This window comes from Lissotriton helveticus, chromosome 4_1 (assembly GCF_964261635.1).
Source record: "Lissotriton helveticus chromosome 4_1, aLisHel1.1, whole genome shotgun sequence".
In the NCBI taxonomy this organism is placed as follows: Eukaryota; Metazoa; Chordata; class Amphibia; order Caudata; family Salamandridae; genus Lissotriton; species Lissotriton helveticus.
In genome coordinates, this window is record NC_136063.1 from 1458836054 (window position 1) to 1458855726 (window position 19673).

General features: G+C 45.7%; 1 protein-coding gene across 2 annotated transcripts in view; it reads right to left on the bottom strand.

Annotated features, from left to right (window-relative positions):
• LOC144829176 (enoyl-CoA delta isomerase 2-like) overlaps positions 1 to 19673 on the bottom strand; it is a 530023-nt gene that overhangs the window by 458482 nt on the left and 51868 nt on the right. Inside the window, exon 2 of one of the 2 annotated variants that reach the window (XM_078688045.1) lies at positions 13027 to 13192. In XM_078688045.1, the coding sequence (XP_078544171.1) occupies positions 13027 to 13192 (166 nt within the window). The remainder of the gene's footprint in view (positions 1 to 13026; positions 13193 to 19673) is intronic. The other variant, XM_078688046.1, reaches the window with a different exon arrangement.

A 19673-nucleotide genomic window follows, 5' to 3' on the forward strand; every position in this document is an offset into this window, starting at 1 on the left:
CTCAAACCTGACTGCATTTTCGTTTTGCCCTCACGTAGGCCAGTAAAGTAGAACCAAAACAAGTGGCTTTGCCTTCTGAGTTCGTGCATATATTAAATTGGGTTTCTCTGACTCTGAATGAACTGCAGAGAGAGTAACCCTTTTCATCTGAAACTGACCTTTTGCAAAACCTGTTTCACTAGCTGATCGTTGTCTGAGTTTTTCAATCACTGGTCAGGACCTCGTTAACTTTTAGTGTTCCTTGCACATATCTTATCTTAAACAATATCTAAATGGTTTCTTTTCTTAAGGCTTTCTTTCCTGAAACATGGGTTTTTGCCATGTGTCGTGACTGCCATCTGGTGTTACTTTTTATGTAGGCCTTAGAAGTTAGTCTGTGAGCAAAGCAGTCTGACCTATTGTGAATCATACACATGAGCCAAGGATTTCTTCGTGCACTGGAGTTAATTTCAGAAGCTGGCCTTTAACCTGGAATTGACCCTAACAAGCCAATTTCCCTGCAAGATCGTTATTTGCTTTTCCAATCACTATTCAAGACATTTGTTAACTTTTAAGTTTCTTTACGTCTCTGTTATCCTGCACATTATCTGAAACTACTTTTCTTGACTATTTCTTCATTTCATGGGTTACGCTTTCAATTAAGGGTTTGTGCGGGCCTTCCAGATTATTATTTAGATATGCCTAAATATTAACTTGTGGGTTGGGACACTGTAATATGAGCTTTACTGTATGATGCTGTGTGATGTCATGTATTTTCTATTGGTTGAATTTTGGTGCAGGGACGTGCATTTTAAATGTACCTTTTTGTGTATAAATAGGGATGTCTTGCCTTAGTAAAATTGAGCAGTTTCTTGAGTTGTACACCGTGTTGTGTTGCTGGGATTTCTGCTACTAGCTGCAGCTAATAAATTTGATCTCTGACGCCACCTAGAAGTATTCCGTGTCTCTGTATACCAAGGCAAGGGAACCTAGAGGACTTTTGGGTGTGTCCCTGACGCCGCTGGGTACTTGAAAACCCGGTTCTTCAGTTGGTGCAGCCAACGTGGACCGACTTCAGTGGTACCGGTCCAAGCCCGAAGATTGCGAGGAGCCACGTGAGGAAATTCTGGAGGAGGGCCCCCACTTCATCGACCCCTGCATGTCGACGTGGACCAAAGGACTTTTCTGAGAGGCTTCCCGCTTTCCAACTGCTGCGAAGGACTGCTGCCCTGACTGTCGCCTTGTCTTGGACCCTCCGATTGATGTTTGTAAAGCGAGACGATAGACGGTCTTCTGGTGGCGTGACAGATATTTAGTTAAGTATAAGTGGGTCGCTCCCACGACTTTGTCTGGTTCCTTGGTTTTGATTTGGTTGGTTTTTATTTGGTTGCTGCAGTACCCAAAGCCGAAGGGCTTGTATATTTACGAGTGTATCATTTTTTGATTCCCTTTGAAGTTTGAAACCAGACTAGTGAGCAAGATGCCTGGTCTTGGTAAATTTGGTAATTGGTTTGTTTGTGGTAGTAACAGGGATTCCCGATTGGAGGATTCATGTCCGATACCTCCGGTTGGAACTCTGACTTATGAACTGTACTCAAAACACAGAGTGGGCCCTATTACTTATAATGAAGTATGGGTCCGCTACACTAAAAAGGATGGTGTTTTGCAATGGCCCCCACATGGTAGTTTTGAAACAGATTTTAGACAATCTAGAAGCTAAGCTATTTAAGAAGCAAGCCCGGCCGGCAATGTTCGACTCTTTCCGCCTTTGGCGTAAGGAAGCCAAACGGAGAGAAATTCAGCAAGCAAAGAGAGATAGGAAAGATAAAAATATGTCAGTACTACAAGCTGCTAGACAGTTTAAGGAAGATGGAGAAGAGCGTGCCAGTGAAGTCTTAGATAGACAGCGTTGCATGGCCATAGATAAATGTTATCCGGCCTTGCCGTCTTCTCCTCCGAAAGTGATGGAGGAAGACCCTGAAAAAGATCCTTTGATCTCTCATTTACTGAGATTGCCTCCTCCTTATGTGCAGGGTGCTACTGCGCCTCTATTACCCCCGGTTGTTCCACCCTTTGTTGTTCAACCTCCTGCTGTTGTTCAGCCACCCGGTGCTCCACAGATGGTTTTGCCTTCTCCTGCGCAACCCATTCTAGGGTCGCCAGCCTTGCTATCAGCTTTGCCTCAAACTCCTTTGCCTTCTGCATCTTCGATTTCTACTGTTCTTGTCCCTACACCTTCCTTGCCTCAGAATACTTATTCTCCTGTTCTTATGTCTACTTCTTCTCCTTCCGTTCGAAAACGAATGACAGAAACTGTTTCTAATTTATTGTCACCATTGTTTGGGTCACTGAATATGACCCCTGTTTCGGAACGTAAGCAGAGTCGTAGTCAGCTTCCTAGTTCTGAAGAACGGACAGTGTTGGATTTGTTGGCTCGTAGGTGGATTTTAAATGCTCGGAGGTATCATTTGCCAGCAGTTATGGATGTTTTCTTTCAGTGGGAACCTCCTAAGCAAAGGTATGTTTTTGATGTAATGTGTACTTTTCTGCGTCAGGAACGAGAAGATAATGAGTTGGGTCCGATTCCGCAGGATGTGCTCGATGTTCAGTCAGATTTTGCCAAAGGGATGATAGTGGAATCGGATGTTACAGATGCCATAGAGACAATACTTGCTTTCAGATCTAGACTTCCGCCTCAAACATTGTATGAACCGGATTCCTCTGTTAGGAGGAAAGTGAAACAGTACCCTATGAGAGAAGTTCCTCCGGTATGGAAAGAAGCAGTTCAGGCTAATGTAAATTTGGGTATTCAGGCCGCTCCGGCTCATTTTCAGCGAGTATGGGTACATGTCCCTTGGAAGAGAGCAGAGGTCTTGGCTCTTAAGCAGACCTCACCTGACCCCCGTAAGAATCCTGCTGGTTATTACAAGGAGTTGTCCCAGACAGTTGAAGCGTGTATTATGAATTTAGCTGACATCGATATGTTGATGGGTAATGTAGTCCCTCAACCCTTGTGGGCGAAGATTCGTCATGAGACTCATGCTGCTGAATTAGGTGATACCTGGGTGAATATTGTTGCTGCAGATGGTAGACAGGAGGGAGGTGCTAAACCTGAACCTCTAGTTTCAGAATTACCCGTATAATTATTAATCTGATTAAAACGATGATGCCCGCTTTACGAGTGAATTGGGATAAGTTAGCAGCATGTAAGCAGAAGAAAGACGAGAGTGTATCTGATTTTTTTCACTAGGTTTGAAGAGACGTTTATTGATCATAGTGGTCAGGATATGAGTACGGAGGGTGGTCAAAGGTTGTTTATGGATAAATTTGTCTTTAATTTGCTTCCCGAACTTTCTAATAAGTTAAAGGACTCTGAGAGCTCATGGGCTGTCTCTTCGTCGGCCCAGATATTGGCTACTGCACAATATTATGAGAATAGGGATAAAGATGAGAAGGATAAAGTGGAGAAGAAAACTAAAGAGTTAAAAACGAAAGTTCTTTTGCAGCAAGCTTATCCGCCTCGTCAGAATCAGCCCCAGTTTCAGCAACCTCCACAATTTCAGAGATTGTTACAGAAGTCCGAGCCTTATGTTCAGCGATTCTTTCCTGGCCCTAATCAGTGTGCTTATTGCAGAGAGGAAGGTCATTACAAGAATAGTTGCCCTGCTTTGTTACAGCGTGCAAATGGTGTATCTGGTCAGAGAGGTCGTGGTAGTTTTCAGCAAGCTCCTAGGGGTAGGGGACGTGGTGTGTTTCCCCAGAATGAGCGTTCCTCTTCCCTACAGAATTCTGCAAATTATTTTGACAGACAGAATGTTCCGAGTGGTCAGTCTGCCCAGTATTATGTGGAGGATTACTATGTCGAAGGTGGGAGTTCTGGTTATAATATTAACTAGGACAGCCAAGGACAAAGTGAGGGAGTAGTGTCAGTTCCAGTAGACCAGAGTGGACCCTATGTTGAAGTGGTTACAGGTGTGGTAGAACCTTTTCTTTTGGATACTGGTGCGATGAAGAGTTCTATTATGCACTCTAAACTTCCTGGCGCACCTTTGTCTGGCTTGACCAATGTTTCAGTAGGATTTTCAGGCACCCCAGTTCGTAATCCGGTTTCTAGTCCTTTGTCCCTTTCGATTGGCCCTTGTGAATTGGAAGCTCCACTTATTTTAACGACTGGTTGTGGTGAGAATCTGTTGGGTTTGGACTTGCTGAAAAGATTGTATGCGACATTACATTGTTCTCCTTCAGGAGTACAACTTACCCTCGGTAAGAAAGTGATTTCTCCAATGTATTTGTCTAAGGATTGTTTGCCACTGGAATTGCGTTCGCTTCCTGATACACTTTGGGCTACAGGTCCAAATGATGTTGGTCTTTTGCAGATTCCACCTTATGTTCTCACGCTTAAGTCAAATGCTAGGCTACCTCGTATTCCCCAATACAAGATCTCGAGTGATGGCGAGAGAGCTCTTTTAGCGATTGTTTATGATCTGGTTGAGAAGGGTGTAGTTGAGGAAACGAGAGGTAATGTTTGTAACAGTCCTGTTTTGCCTATCCTTAAACGTACTGATGCTTCTCAGCCACCTGTGTACCGGTTTGTGATAGACCTTCGAGAGGTAAATAAGATAGTCGTGCCACAGTTTCCTGTGGTAACTGATATCACTGCTTTGTTGACTTCGATTCCTGCTTCGGCAGCTTGGTTTTCTGTCATCGATTTGAAGAATGCTTTCTTCAGTATTCCTATTGCTGAGGAGAGTAGAGATATTTTTGGCTTCTCATTAGGAGGCCGAAGTTTCCGGTTTAAGAGAGCTCCTCAAGGTTATTGTGAAAGTCCCTCCATCTATAGTCAGGCGTTGAAAACTCAACTTGACGGTTTTGTGTTACCTGTTGGTGCTACTCTTATTCAGTACGTCGATGATTTGTTGATTACTGCTGATGATGAAAAGATTTGTAAAGAGGCTACTCTTTCTTTGTTGCGGTATTTGTTTGACCTTCATCATAAAGTGTCACCTTCAAAGTTGCAATATTGTCGCCAAGAAGTGACCTACTTAGGTCATCTCTTGTCGAAGGAGGGAAGGAGATTGACCCCAGAACGAATTCAAGCAATTGTGCAAATGAATGTACCATCCACACAGAGAGAAGTGCGTGCCTTTTTAGGTATTACATCGTATTGTAGACAGTGGATCCGCAATTTTTCCACTGTTGGCGAAACCTCTGTTAGCATTGACTCTGAAAGGTACTCCGCATCCTCTTCCTTGGTGTGACGAATGTCAGAAAAGTTTTTCTGAACTACGCGATGCATTGTGTTCGGCTCCTGTGTTGGGTACTCCAGACTATAGTAAGCCTTTCACGTTGTACGTGCACGAGAGAGAAGGTTGTGCTTTGTCAGTGTTGGCACAACCATTTGGGGACAAGCAGCGTCCATGTGCGTATTTCTCCTCTACGTTAAACCCAGTTGCTAAGGCGTTGCCGAGTTGTTTGAGAGCTACAGCTGCAGCGGCTGTTTCTATCCGACAGTCTGCTGGTTTGGTATTGGGCAACACGTTGATTGTGATGGTCCCACATGCAGTGGATACCTTATTAAACAGGACTAAGACACAGCACCTTACTAGTGCACGTCTGTCAGGTTACGAGTTGACATTGTTGGCTAGTCATGTGCACATTAAAAGATGTAATGTGCTGAATCCAGCTACGTTGTTACCGATCTCTAAAGAGACGGATCCTCAAGAACAGCATGTTTGTTTTCTTCGTACAGAGGAAGAAACGAAAGCTAGAGTTGACCTCAGGGATACTCCCCTTGCGAATGTTGATGGTACCCTATGGGTAGATGGTTCGTGTTTTAAGCTTCCGAATGGTGAAACGACTGCAGCGTATGCTATTAAAACTTTACATACAGTTGTTGAGACAGCACGCATACCACAGAATTCTGCGCAAGCAGCAGAATTGATTGCATTGACTAGAGCGTTCGTGTTGTCAGAAGGAAAGCGAGTGAATGTTTAGACCGACAGCCAGTACGCGTTTGGAGTTGCCCATAGTTTTGGGCGTTTGTGGAGAGAGCGTGGGTTCCTTACTTCGCACGGAACCAAAATACAGCATGGGCAGTTGGTGAATGAACTTTTGGAATCTCTCACTCTCCCAAAGCAGATTGCAATTATGAAGTGTAGTGCGCATAAGAAAGTTGTGGACGATGTTGGTCGAGGGAATGTGTTTGCGGATGAAGTTGCGAAGGAAACGGCGAAAGACATGATGAGCCATATGTATGTTGCAGGCCCAGCTAATTGGGTTATGGCTGGTGGAATGTGTGAAGACACAATAGAAAGTGTGAAAATGATTCAGGCTGAAGCGACTGAGAAAGAAGTGAGTGTTTGGAGAGAAACTACGGGTATGTTGGATTCGACAGGTTGTTGGGTTGAGTTGTCAGAAGACCAGCGATGGCTGTTGCCAGATGCGTATGTGCTCCCAGTGGTTACAATGGCTCATGGAATGGCTCACATAAGTTCAAAGGGAATATGCAAGTTGTTGGCTCCAGTTTGGCAGAATGCTGGAATTCCGAAATGTGCAGAGAATGTGGTGAGACATTGTATGATTTGTTTGAAGTATAATCCTGGTAAGGGAACTCCAACTCCAGCTGGTCATTTTGCTCCTCCGACGTATCCGTTTGAGGTGATACAGCTAGATTATATACATATGGAGAGATGCAACAATTTGAAGTATGTCCTTGTGGTTGTTTGTGCCTTTTCCAGGTGGATAGAGGCCCACCCCCTAAAGGATAATACTGCCTTGTCTACAGCCAAGGTTTTGCTGAGAGAGTACTTCCCTAGGTATGGTTTGCCGAGAATTGTATGGTCGGACAATGGGAGTGAATTTGTGGGTCAAATCATGAAGAAAGTGTGTGCTGGATTGGGAATAAATCAGAAGTTCCATGCAGCGAATCACCCCCAGTCTGCTGGACTTGTTGAATGTTACAATGGTACCTTGAAGCTGAAATTAGCTAAGGTACAAGCAAGCACTGGCCTTACATGGCCGGATGCCTTGCCGTTGGCTCTTTTGTCAACAAGGACGACTGTGCATTCTCGAGTGGGGCTTAGTCCATATTAAATCGTGTTTGGTCGTCCTGCGAATGTTTGGGGTGTGCCTCGTCCTAAAGAATACAGCAGTATTGAGTACCCTATGTTGGTGGATTACTTACATGACTTGACTGCTAAATTACGTGTTCTCCACCAACAGGTCTATGACAGTTTGCCGACAGCTGCTACAGATCCAGGACATTCAATCCAACCTGGTCAATACGTCCTCATCAAGAACTTCCAGCGTACCAAGAATTTGGAACCGAGATGGACTGGTCCCTACTTAGTTCTTCTGGTCACTAGAACTGCTGTTAGAGTAGCTGGCAAGAAAAACTGGGTGCATGCCACCCATACGAAAAAAGTCCCTTTGCCTTTACCGTATGATCAGTGGGTGAGGGATGGTATAGCTGATACAGATTGCGAGCGAGTCCCCACATTCATGTCTTTTAGTGATGCCCATTTGACATGGACACGGTCAGAACGCGAAGATGACAATGTGCTGCAAGAAGCTGTTCCTCCAAGTTTGAGATTGGACACTACCGAACCTGAACTTTTGTTCACGGACCAAACAGTGCAGACTAAATCACGTAACAACCTCCGATCTCGGAATAAATAAAGAGACTTTGAACATTATTTTTTTTTTCCCACACTGAGACCAAAAAGAGACAATTTCTTCAAGTATTTTGCATTTGACTTTTGTTTTTCTTTTTCTCTTGCTTTTTCTGAAATTGTATTATGGTTTTCTGTTAAATTTTTGATTGGTTACCATTTGCCAGTTGCAGGGTCACGTAGGAGTACCAACGGTTCAGTTTGTGACCCAAGTAGTGGCAGTAGGTCTGCAGGAATTGCAGTGTCCCTATGACCTGCTAATAATCACAGCTGAAGTACTCTGTCAAGATTGCGTGAGCGACATTAGAAAATGGAGAATGTATTGAGGAATGACGATAAAAAGCAAGAGAGGAAAAACCGATATTATAGAATGTTGTTCTCTAAGTGTGGTATAGCTTTATCTATTTTAATACTTTTATGTATTCTATTAGCTATTATATTCTGGTTTGTTTCTTCTACACAATTGACGTCAGCACCAACTTCTCAACCTACTCTTTCTTTTTCTACTGTTTCTCCACATGAGTTTCATACGTTACCTGAACATGAACAGACACGAAGATCAGAATTTGTGAACAATTCGTTTATACAGATGTTGCATCAGCATCAGCTAGTCATAAATACCACGAATTGTTGGGTGTATGGTCTTATGCCACATACTACAGATAAGGGAATGCCATATTTGGTTTTGCCTTTTTTGCCTAACGGGTCAGTTTGGGCACTCCAATCAATATTTATCTATGCGAATGAAGCCTCTCCTGTACCTTCCGTCAAAGACAATGCAGGTATTAATGCCTTGATACAGGGAATAGTTGATATGATTAAAGATATCGATGCGTATAACTGTATCCCTAGAGATGAGGTACGAGCATATGTCGGTTGGAATAAGAAGACATAGTGCTAGCTTGACGGAGAAAGAAAGGCAGCAAAGGTCTCCTCCTATTTGGATTGTACCCCACCGAGGTCATCTTTGTCTGCAAGGTAATGGTCAGAATCCGAGGGCACAGCTTGGTAAGAGTGTGTGTGTTCACCCATACATTTATACGTCCCAGAAATCTCCTCCGTTCGTGCCAGCTAAAGGCACGTATTTTGTTTGTCACGATAGAGCATACACATGGTTGCCATCTGATTTTTCTGGCACATGTTAAGTGGCATTTTTGCTTCCCCCTACATACACTGCTGTTTTCGATTACCATAAGACAAGATATGGTAGAGGTGTAATCGATGTGAAAGATACTGTCGCACAAGAAGCTGGAGACTTCTTTAAGGGTTTCCTACCCTTTTGGGGTCCTATGGCTAATAGTAGGAATATTCGTCAGCTTACGAGAGTGGTTGAGGCCACTATAAATGAGACTGCAGGTGCCCTTAGCAATATTACAGCCGAGCTTCAAGCGGATCGCCTTATGACATTACAGAACCGTTTTGTTTTAGATATTATACTTGCAGATAGAGGTGGGGTATGCAAATTGATTAGATCTAGTTGCTGCGTTTTCATACCAGATAATGCCCCGACAGTGTACCAAGCCATCTCTAGACTACATAAGATCTCTGAGTCTATTCATGTGGACAAAGGAGACTGGTCGTTGATGGGATGGTTATGGGAGTCGTTGTCCAAATGGGGATGGAAGATGCTGACGTTCCTTGGTATGGCGTTAGCTATCCTTTTCTCGTGTTGTTTATGCATCCAGTGTGGTCCCGCCATTTGAAGTCTTTGTGCTATGATCTGTGTGAGAAGACCAGCCCCGAGAGAAGTGAAGGATAATAAGATGATGTTACAGCAACACCTTGATGACCTGATGAGAATAGATATAGACCTAGATTCAGATTGACATGAGTTTAGGTTATTACCTACGTAATGGCAAAAGGAGGGTCTGTGGTTCTGTAATTCTCAAACCTGACTGCATTTTAGTTTTGCCCTCACGTAGGCCAGTAAAGTAGGCCCAAAACAAGTGGCTTTGCCTTCTGAGTTCGTGCATATATTAATTTGGGTTTCTCTGATTCTGAATGAACTGCAGACAGAGAGTAACCCTTTTCACCTGAAACTGACCTTTTGCAAAACCTGTTTCACTAGCTGATCGTTGTCTGAGTTTTTCAATCACTCTTCAGGACCTCGTTAACTTTTAGTGTTCCTTGCACATATCTTATCTTAAACAATATCTAAATCGTTTCTTTTCTTAAGACTTTCTTTCCTGAAACATGGGTCTTTGCCATGTGTCGTGACTGCCATCTGGTGTTACTTTTTATGTAGGCCTTAGAAGTTAGTCTGTGAGCAAAGCAGTCTGACCTATTGTGAATCATACACATTAACCAAGGATTTCTTCGTGCACTGGAGTTAATTTCAGAAGCTGGCATTTAACCTGGAATTGACCCTGCCAAGCCAATTTCCCTGCAAGATCGTTATTTGCTTTTCCAATCACTATTCAAGACATTTGTTAACTTTTAAGTTTCTTTACGTCTCGGTTATCCTGCACATTATCTGAAACTACTTTTCTTGACTATTTCTTCATTTCATGGGTTACGCTTTCAATTAAGGGTTTGTGCGGGCCTTCCAGATTATTATTTAGATATGCCTAAATATTAACTTGTGGGTTGGGACACTGTAAAATGAGCTTTACTGTATGATGCTGTGTGATGTCATGTATTTTCTATTGGCTGAATTTTGGTGCAGGGGCGTGCATTTTAAATGTACCTTTTTGTGTATAAATAGGGATGTCTCACCTTAGTAAAATTGAGCAGTTTCTTGAGTTGTACACCGTGTTGTGTTGCTGGGATTTCTGCTACTAGCTGCAGCTTATAAATTTGATCTCTGACGCCACCTAGAAGTATTCCGTGTCTCTGTATACCAAGGCAAGGGAACCTAGAGGACTTTTGGGCGGGTCCCTGATGCCGCTGGGTACTTGAAAACCCGGTTCTTCACTGGGGACCCCATCCCCATAGGGCCTGCCCCCATTTTTTTTTTTTATCAAAAGAATTTGGAAGGGGACTGCGTGGCTCTCCTCCAGAGGCCATAATCGGCCCTGGGGACCCCATCCCCCGTTTCATGGCCATTTTCTTTTTTTTATGTATTTTATTTTTAGGAGGGGGGCCGCGTGGCCCCCCTCCTGGGCCACTAATAGCCCTGGGGCCCCCATTCCCCGGGGCTGGGCGTATCAGTTGGGGACCAAGGGGGGAGATCCCCAATCCCCCCAGGGTACCGCCGGCTCCACACATCCTGCAGGAGCCGGCATTGCTTATCCACATGGGGAGCTGCTAAGATGCAGCTCCCCATGTGGAAAAGCAATCAGCTTTGGTTTTTGGAAGAGAGAGCAGGTTTCTTGCTCTCTCTTCCAAAAACTAAAGCAGTTTGCTACGGCAGGGTGGGAACCGCGAGGCTCCCGCCCTGCCATAGAAAACAGCAGCACCCTGGGGCACTGCAGGAGCTTGCCCTGGGAGCTGGCGGTCCCCAGGGCCATGACAGGGCTCCAGGATGGGGGCCGCGCGGCCCTCCTCCCAACATTACCAAAGCCCTGGGGAAGTGGTGGTCCCCGGGGCTGGGGGGTCCATCATGGACCCCCCAATTTTAATATTTAGTGCCCCGGGGATGTGGCAGTCCCCGGGGCGTGTGGGTGGGCTCTAGCCCCCCCCCCCACACAGATTATTTTTATTTTTTAACAAACACAAGCCCCGGGGCTGCAAGAGGGCCTTTGAGCCCCCTCACTCATTCCTTTAGAAGCCCCGGGGGGTGGTGGTCCCCGGGGCTGTGAGCCCCCCCTGCAAACATTTTCAAAAAGCCCCGGGGTGGTGGCGGTCCCCGGGGGGGGGGGGCTTTGAGCTGCCCCCCACCCATTTCTTTTACAATCCCCGGAGGGTGGCGGTCCCCGGGGGGAGGAGCGAGCAAATGAAAGCCAGAAGGCTGGCTTCCTGTCAAGTGCCCTTCCAAAGCTTTCGGGCAATTGGTGAATAATATTTGTACACGGCTGTCCTGCCGTGGGAAGGAGCAACATCTCTACAATGGGTAAGAGAGGCTGTGGTCGGAACAGCGTCCAGAACCATACAGCACAGGAAGCCTTGCAATAATAATGACTCCTTTTAACCTTCACGAACCTTACTAAAGGAAATAAAAATATGCTTTTAAAAGGACAGCTTACAGACACCCACTTAGGGAAAATAATTGCTCGACCAGGGACTATCATTCCCAGCATGCAGCATGTTGAACTTTGAACTAATTAAAATCTTGCATGCAGAAATAAAAGAAAGCCTCGCCTGTTATGCTGTTTTTAAGCCTCTGATAAGATGTGCCAAACATCGAAACGCGTCAGGCAAAGGAAATTCTATCGTGAATGTGAGAGGAGCGAGCAAATGAAAGCCAGAAGGCTGGCTTCCTGTCGAGTGCCCTTCCAAAGCTTTCGGGCAATTGGTGAATAATATTTGTACACGGCTGTCCTGCCGTGGGAAGGAGCAACATCTCTACAATGGGTAAGAAAGGCTGTGGTCGGAACAGCGTCCAGAACCATACAGCACAGGAAGCCTTGCAATAATAATGACTCCTTTTAACCTTCACGAACCTTACTAAAGGAAAGAAACATATGCTTTTAAAAGGACAGCTTACAGACACCCACTTAGGGAAAATAATTGCTCGACCAGGGACTATCATTCCCAGCATGCAGCATGTTGAACTTTGAACTAATTAAAATCTTGCATGCAGAAATAAAAGAGAGCCTCGCCTGTCATGCTGTTTTTAAGCCTCTGATGAGATGTGCCAAACATCGAAACGCGTCAGGCAAAGGAAATTCTATCGTGAATGTGAGAGGAGCGAGCAAATGAAAGCCAGAAGGCTGGCTTCCTGTCGAGTGCCCTTCCAAAGCTTTCGGGCAATTGGTGAATAATATATAGAAATATATATATATGTGATGCACCCATTCAAATTCAGCTCGAAAATCACCTGGGCGCTTGCTAGTCCAGTCGTGAACAAGGCATGACGCCGAAACGTTGACTCTAGGGACTTTTCTGAAGCAGGCGCTCTTTTCTCTACTCTGGAAATAAAGCATGTTACCACTGCACAGGGCCTCACTTTGTTTGCTTGCCAAGTCGGTATTGGGGGCTTCCCTATGCCCTCTCATGAGGCCGCCCTGAAGGGCCATGAGCTCCGTTTGCAGGGAAACGCCTGGAGGCGGTTTGTGTATATATATATATATATATATATATATATATATATATATATATATATATATATACACATACACATACATATATATACATATATATATACATACACACACACACACACACACACACACATATACATACACACACACACACATAATTATACATACATATACATAAACGGCTTCCACCCATTCTGTACTTCGCTGGAATTTAAGGCATGGATTAACAACCGTACCTGTTTAAATAAGGCGTACAGCTTCAACTTTACTTCATTTCCCGGATCGGACTTTAAAAGCTTCAGCTGCTCTTTCGCCTTTTCAAAGTCTCCTGCCTTGACCTGCATTGCTGCGCCACTTGTATGCATTTGTAGTGATGCAGAAAAAGCAGCTTGCACTGCCCTGCTACAAGAGAAGGTAATATGAAAAAAGAAAACACTTAGAAGAATAATTAACATAGCTTGCCCTTTCACCCCCGCAGGCGAGCTAATATTTAGCTAAGCAGCGCGTTCAACCCCAACATTCACTGTTGTAAAGAAATTACCTGCTAGGGACAGGAATTTATACTTGATAACATGAAAAATGTTTGCTGCTAACAAATTATGAAGAACTGAAAGACTGATTTGGTCAGATGTTCCAAATAGCCAAGGCACGCATAATAAAAGGAGCACAGCCATTGTAATCATAGCAAACCGTTGATGAAACCCAAACATTCCAACCTTAAATTCTATTCCGATATCTGATGCACGTAATCTGCGATTTTGTGTACGTCGTACACACAAACGCACGCACGCACACACACACTTTGAGTACCAATACTGGATGAGCCCACAAATATACTTCATAAGTTTACTAATTCTCATTTTCTACACAACCATTCCTTCCATTTTTTTTATCCATTTGAAATATTTATCCCCTATGAGACTTTTTGGAAAGAGTTTGCACTTCTCTTTCTTTTTCTGCCCTTCTCGTTTCACCTTTGCGACTTTTATTTCTATTTACTTTATTTCTATTTAGTATATACGCCCAGTGCACAAGTCCATGTAATGTGCAGTTTTTTGCACTTAAACCTTAAAAAGTTCACATGCTGGGCGATTGTCTGAAAAGTGTTTCGAACACTTAAGCTGTCCAAAGATCCACGACGGGTGTTGTGGAAATACTTTCAGAGGCCATGGGATGGCTGATCCCTTCACGCCAAAGCTTGCGGTATCTAGGTGCCAGTGAATACTGACAATCCTTCATTAACTTGGGGCTGGTTTTGACAAAGAGGGGTGTAATGCAGAAGTGTCAGTTGGCCGTTCCACAGGGAGGGTTGGAAGGGAGACATGGATAAATGTGGACTCGAAACTCCTGTCCACCGAACGCCTGAAAAACGTGAAGCATGTTCACGGATGACTGGTGCATCCCTTATGCAGATAACGGAGCCCATCGCAACTCAGTTTGTAAAATAGATTGAGAGCAACATCGTTTATAAAAAATAAATAAAAGACCGAATTGATCTTTCAGTTAGGATCAACAGCGACATTTTGAATATTATGGTCCACGTATATGCTATTTTCTTTGTTAATACCATTCCTCTACATAACTAATTAAGATGCAGCTATAACCATGTGTGTTTTTCAGGTGCTCCTTTCCGATACAGATACACATCTATGATGATCACAAGCACTGCGCAGTTTTATCACTTACTCAATGAGCAACCCAGTGATACCCTACTTATGGGTATCAACATAGGGTATCTGGAAGTTTTAGGTTTACTCATTATTTCAGATTTGCTGATTAGTCCTAGGTCCTTCCTTTTTGTTTCATTCATGGAAGTGTGTCTTTGAAAAGTAATTCTTCTGACAACCTGAATTTCCCAGGGTGTCTGCACAAATAAATGTACGTCATCTCACTTGTTCACAATACAGTACTCCGCTTCCTAGGGTGCCAGTGTCTGCCCACTCAATTTAACACAACTACAATTTAGTGGCACAATTCTTTTTAATTTTCCGTACAAAAAAAAATAGAATTCACACTCCAGCCGTTTACTTATTGGTTTCCCTTCTACTGAAAACCCTACAACTTTTTAGGTCTGGCCTAGAGACAGCACTGGGGGTTTCCGGACCGCATGTAACATATTCCAAGCATACAGACATTCGGGTACCTGGCACAGCCCTGTTAATCCACTGTGCAGTTCAGCTGTCAATCACGTTTTGCTTCTGTTTACCAAAGCATACAGCACAAGGAAATGGGTCAGGAAATTCCAATCATTCACTCTCTTGCACTGTACATTATGGCATTTTTCTTGATCATACGCACCCATTTACAGTTACACTTCAGTGCCAGGGCAGACGGGCCAATATTTTACTTTGACAACGCCCTTTTTTTTGTTCTACTCTTTATGCATATTTAGAAGTTTGTGTATTTAGACTAGATCATTATGACTGCAACTATTTCTTGCTTGCCACAGATTATTGCTGATGCAGTGCCTGTTTGATAATAAAGAGCGCTTCAGTACAAGGCCAACTTCATCACCACAGCGATCTTTATTTGAGCAATGACTGTCCCCAAAATGGCCCCCATTACTCAGACCCAAAATAGTTCCCCGAGACCAGGCCTTTCATCAGGGACTGAGTCTGTGACTGGGAGGTACGTTAGACATTTGCAGCAGCTGCGCACCGTCCCTCTGTATACAAAACACCCTCCTGAGAGATATGACCCTTTACCAGCCACCACCAGGGTATTTCTCCTATGCCACCGCCAGCGATCTCCACTTCTGGGAGCTCCGAGACCCCGGTTCCTGTTGGAGGCAAGGAGGCTTTAATGGCAGCTGACCTCTGTCCCGGTAGCTGCATCACTATGTGACCCTTGACCTGGGGGCGAGCAGGAGGATGAAACGGGAGCTTCCCAGCAACACTGTGACCGGTGCTCTCGATGGAACTTTGACGATGCCCCCTGGGCAGAAACTTAACTGCCTGTACTTACCGAGCTGCCCGCGCAACCTTGACCGATGCCCTGTGGAGCTGTCCTATGCAGCTCAAGAGGAGTTTGGCTTTGGTTCATCCATTGGCCGTCACCTACCCAGCCGGACATCGGATCTGGTTTTCCTCACCTCCCCGTTGTGTTTCCTACCTGCTTCCCTTACCCCGGTTCCCCATTCTCCCGCTACCTTTTCCTTCCCCATAAGACATGTGTAAGCGCTAATAACTCACATTATTTTGTAATCTCATGTTTTTTCTCCTATGTCTATACTTGGCTATGTAACTATGTATCCTGTAACTCGCTGATCCTCATGTAAAGCTCTCCGATACCTCCAGGTCTAGCCAGCACTATATAAAACTTTGCAAATAAATAAATAAGGTGAGAGTAATTCAAAGCCAATAATGCCTTTCCTTTGCACTGATATGAATCATATCTTCCTGTTTATGTCCATGACATCTTTAAATGGTTTCGATACCTATTTCAAGTGCATCTTATAACTAGGAAGCAACATAACTGTTCTATTACAAATATATTTAGTGGTTAATTTTTTCTAAACTTCACATTTTTATTTTACATGCATACAGCACCCACATTTAGTTTTTCCTTTTTACTTTTGTGACACACTTTCAATATAAAAAAAAAGTAACCTACGCAAAAGCTTGACAAGGGCCATCTTATTGCAGAGCATGAATGTCGATATATTAAGAGACCAGGATGTAATACAACAATTAGACCGTTAGTATTGCAATGGAGCTCCTTATATGGTCTACCTAATAGTGTTTCGATCTGCTGACTCTTGTTCTACTGCAGGAATTACGTATAGGACTGCTCGGAAAGGTATATTCAGTTTTCTGTATGTGATCATGAGCAGCATTTCAGAGATCTCATTATTTTTTTGGGACGGTCAAATAAGTCATTGTGTTAATGTTTTTAATTTTAGATCATGATTTGGGCTTCTGTAATTCAATACATGTTCTCACTGTGGTGTCTGGGCTGGGGGGTGGTGTTGCCTATGCCACGTAGTGGGGCCTAACTACTGAATGCACAAATGAGACACAGACTCTGGCTACTTGCTGAGGGCCGAAGACCACGAGCGGTCTCGCGCCCATTTATTTATACCCGAGGGCTGCCCCGCCCTCAGGTTGTATGCGTGCGTGCGTGAATGGACGGGCCGGGTGCCGCCGTCAGTACATCCCTCCAAACTCACAGATGATTAGTCCAGTCCTATTTACAGTTCTCTGTACTGCGCATCCTCCAGGCGTAGCCTTGAAGTCGCTGACTGGGAGTCGGGTTTGGTCGCAGGTTGTACCTCTGGCTTCTCTGTCCCTCGGCCCTGAGTTCATTTGCTGTTGCTGGTTCTTGATTCTGGGGTCTTTGTGATGTGTTGCTAGGACTCAAGGTGGCCTCCCCCCGTGCTGGTGACAGTTCTCTGTCGCGAGGGCTAGCCGCCACCTCAGGAGTGCGAGGGCTGGCAGCTGCCTCTGGAGTGATCGGCCGATCCTCATTTTCATCCGCATCCTCCTGTTCCGTGGTTTCTTCACCCTCCGATACTTTCTTGAACCAGGAGATGTTCCTCGTCACCACTCGTGTGCCTCGGGCTGCGGACACCATGGTGCCGTATACATTCACAACTTTCCATATTTCGGGTTCAAACGTTGTTTGATACTTCCACTGATGGTGACGGGTTTTGATGACCACGCGGTCCCCAACTACGATGGGTCTGACTCCTGCTCTCCTTGTTCGACTCGCCCTTTCGTTAGTGTGTCTTCTCCTTTCCTGAGTTGCCTCATGATCCAGGTCCGGTGCTTGCCACGCCGGACTCACTGGTATACAGTCTCGCAGGGGTCTCCTGAACATGACGTGTGCAGGGGCACACTTGGTGGTGCAGTGTGGCGTTTGCCTATAGGCGTTTAAGAATTGCGATAGGCATTCCTCTGCTGCTTCCCCCTTCTCCACGCCGATTTTCAGTGCCTTGTTCATTGTCCTCATAAACCGTTCAACCTCGCCATTGGCTTGAGGCCATTGCGGTGTGATTCGCCTGTGACGGATGCCACGCCTGTTGAGGTATGTATGAAACTCAGAGCCCTGAAACGGTGGTCCATTGTCCGATCTCACTTCCTCTGGGAATCCTAGCATGGAAAACGCTCGGTCGAGAGCTGGCTTTACATGGCTGAACGCGGTGGATTGAATCACTTCCACCACTGGGAACTTGGAGCAGGCGTCCATCAGTACCAAGGCCCGACGCCCGTCTGGAAAAGACCCAAAGTCGATGCTGATTTTGGACCACGGGACGCTGCACGCGTCTTCTGTGATGACAGGGTGTGGCGCAGGTTCCTGACCAGAGATGACACACGAGTGGCAGTTGCGTATTTCCTCTTCCACTGCACTGTCCATGCCAGGGAACCACACCCTTCCCCTCAGTCGAGCTTTTGTTTTTGCGATGCCTTGGTGTCCTTGATGGGCCAGGCGCACCACTTCCCTCTGCAGGCCTGACGGGATGACGATGGTGGTTCCTCGCAACACCACTCCATGGGGTCCTGTACTTAGTTCGCTTTGAGCGCGCCACATCTGTTGGCGAAAGGTCTGTTCCTCCACCGTGAGGGCACTGACTCCGTGTAGGAAGTGTTTCCAGCTCCGGTCCTCCAAGGTGCGTTTCACCTTTTTCAAACATTCATCTTGGTCCGTGGCCGCTCCAATTTCTTCCAGCGTGAGGGCTTTCGGGCAAGCCTCCTGGGACAGGATTCTCACAAACTCCTCCACCGCTTCAGGGTCGTACAGTTCCGGTGTGACTGCCGCGTGCCCCGGGTGTCGTGAAAGGAAGTCCGCGGGGTTGTCAGCTCCAGGCCGGAAGACGACGTCAAACCTGTATGTCTGAAGCTGAACGGCCCACCGTTCAATCCTGGGTGGTGCAAGCCTGGCTGTGCCTGCAAACAGTGGGACCAACGGTTTGTGGTCAGTCACCACCGTAAACTCGTGTCCAAACAGGTAGAGGTGAAAGTACTGGCAGGCTCATTTGATGGTGAGTGCCTCTCGTTCAATTTGCACGTAGCGCATTTCAGTGGCCGTCAGGGCCCGGCTAGCGTACGCCGTGGGCACCCATGAGTGATCCTCAGCTCTCTGTAGCAGAACTGCACCGAGCCCCACCGGGCTGGCGTCCACAACAACTTCCGTTTGACGATGTGGCCTGAAGTACGCCATGACCTTGTCATCGATCAGGGCATCCTTTACCGCTTGAAACGCCATATCTTCCTTTGCTGACCATGCCCACGGTTGTCCGGATTTCGTAAGCACTCGCAGGGGCTCCGATAGGGACGCCAGATTGGGGATAAATCGACCACAATAGGTTGCCATCCCCAGGAAACTGCGGACCTCCGTCGGTGACGTCGGCTTGGGCGCTGTTCTGATAGCCTCCGCCTTCTTCGGGTCTACTCGTAGGCCATCGCGAGAGAAAATGTATCCGAAGAATTCAACTGACTCGTTGTAGAAAGAACATTTTTCTTGGTGTAACGTTAGTCCATGATCTGCCAGGCGCTGGAGCGCAGCTCTGAGGTGGCCATGATGTTCTTCTAAGGTCTTAGAGAAGACCAGGATGTCGTCACTCAGATTAATGACTCCAGTTAGTCCCGACAAAGTCTCTGATTGCGTTTTGAAACACCTCCGCGGCCGAGAAAACCCCGAAGCTCAGGCGCTTGAACCTGCGGAGGCCAACATGGGTGGAGAATGTTGTGATGTTCCTACTGTCCGGGTGTAGCTCCAGCTGATGGTATCCTGCATTTAGATCCAACTTGGAGAACCATCGGGCTCCGTTTAGATCCGCCACGATGTCATCCATCGTCGGCGTGAGATGACGTTCCCTCTTGATGGCTTTATTCGGGAGACGCATGTCCACGCACAGTCTTATCGCCCCTGGTTGCTTGGGTTT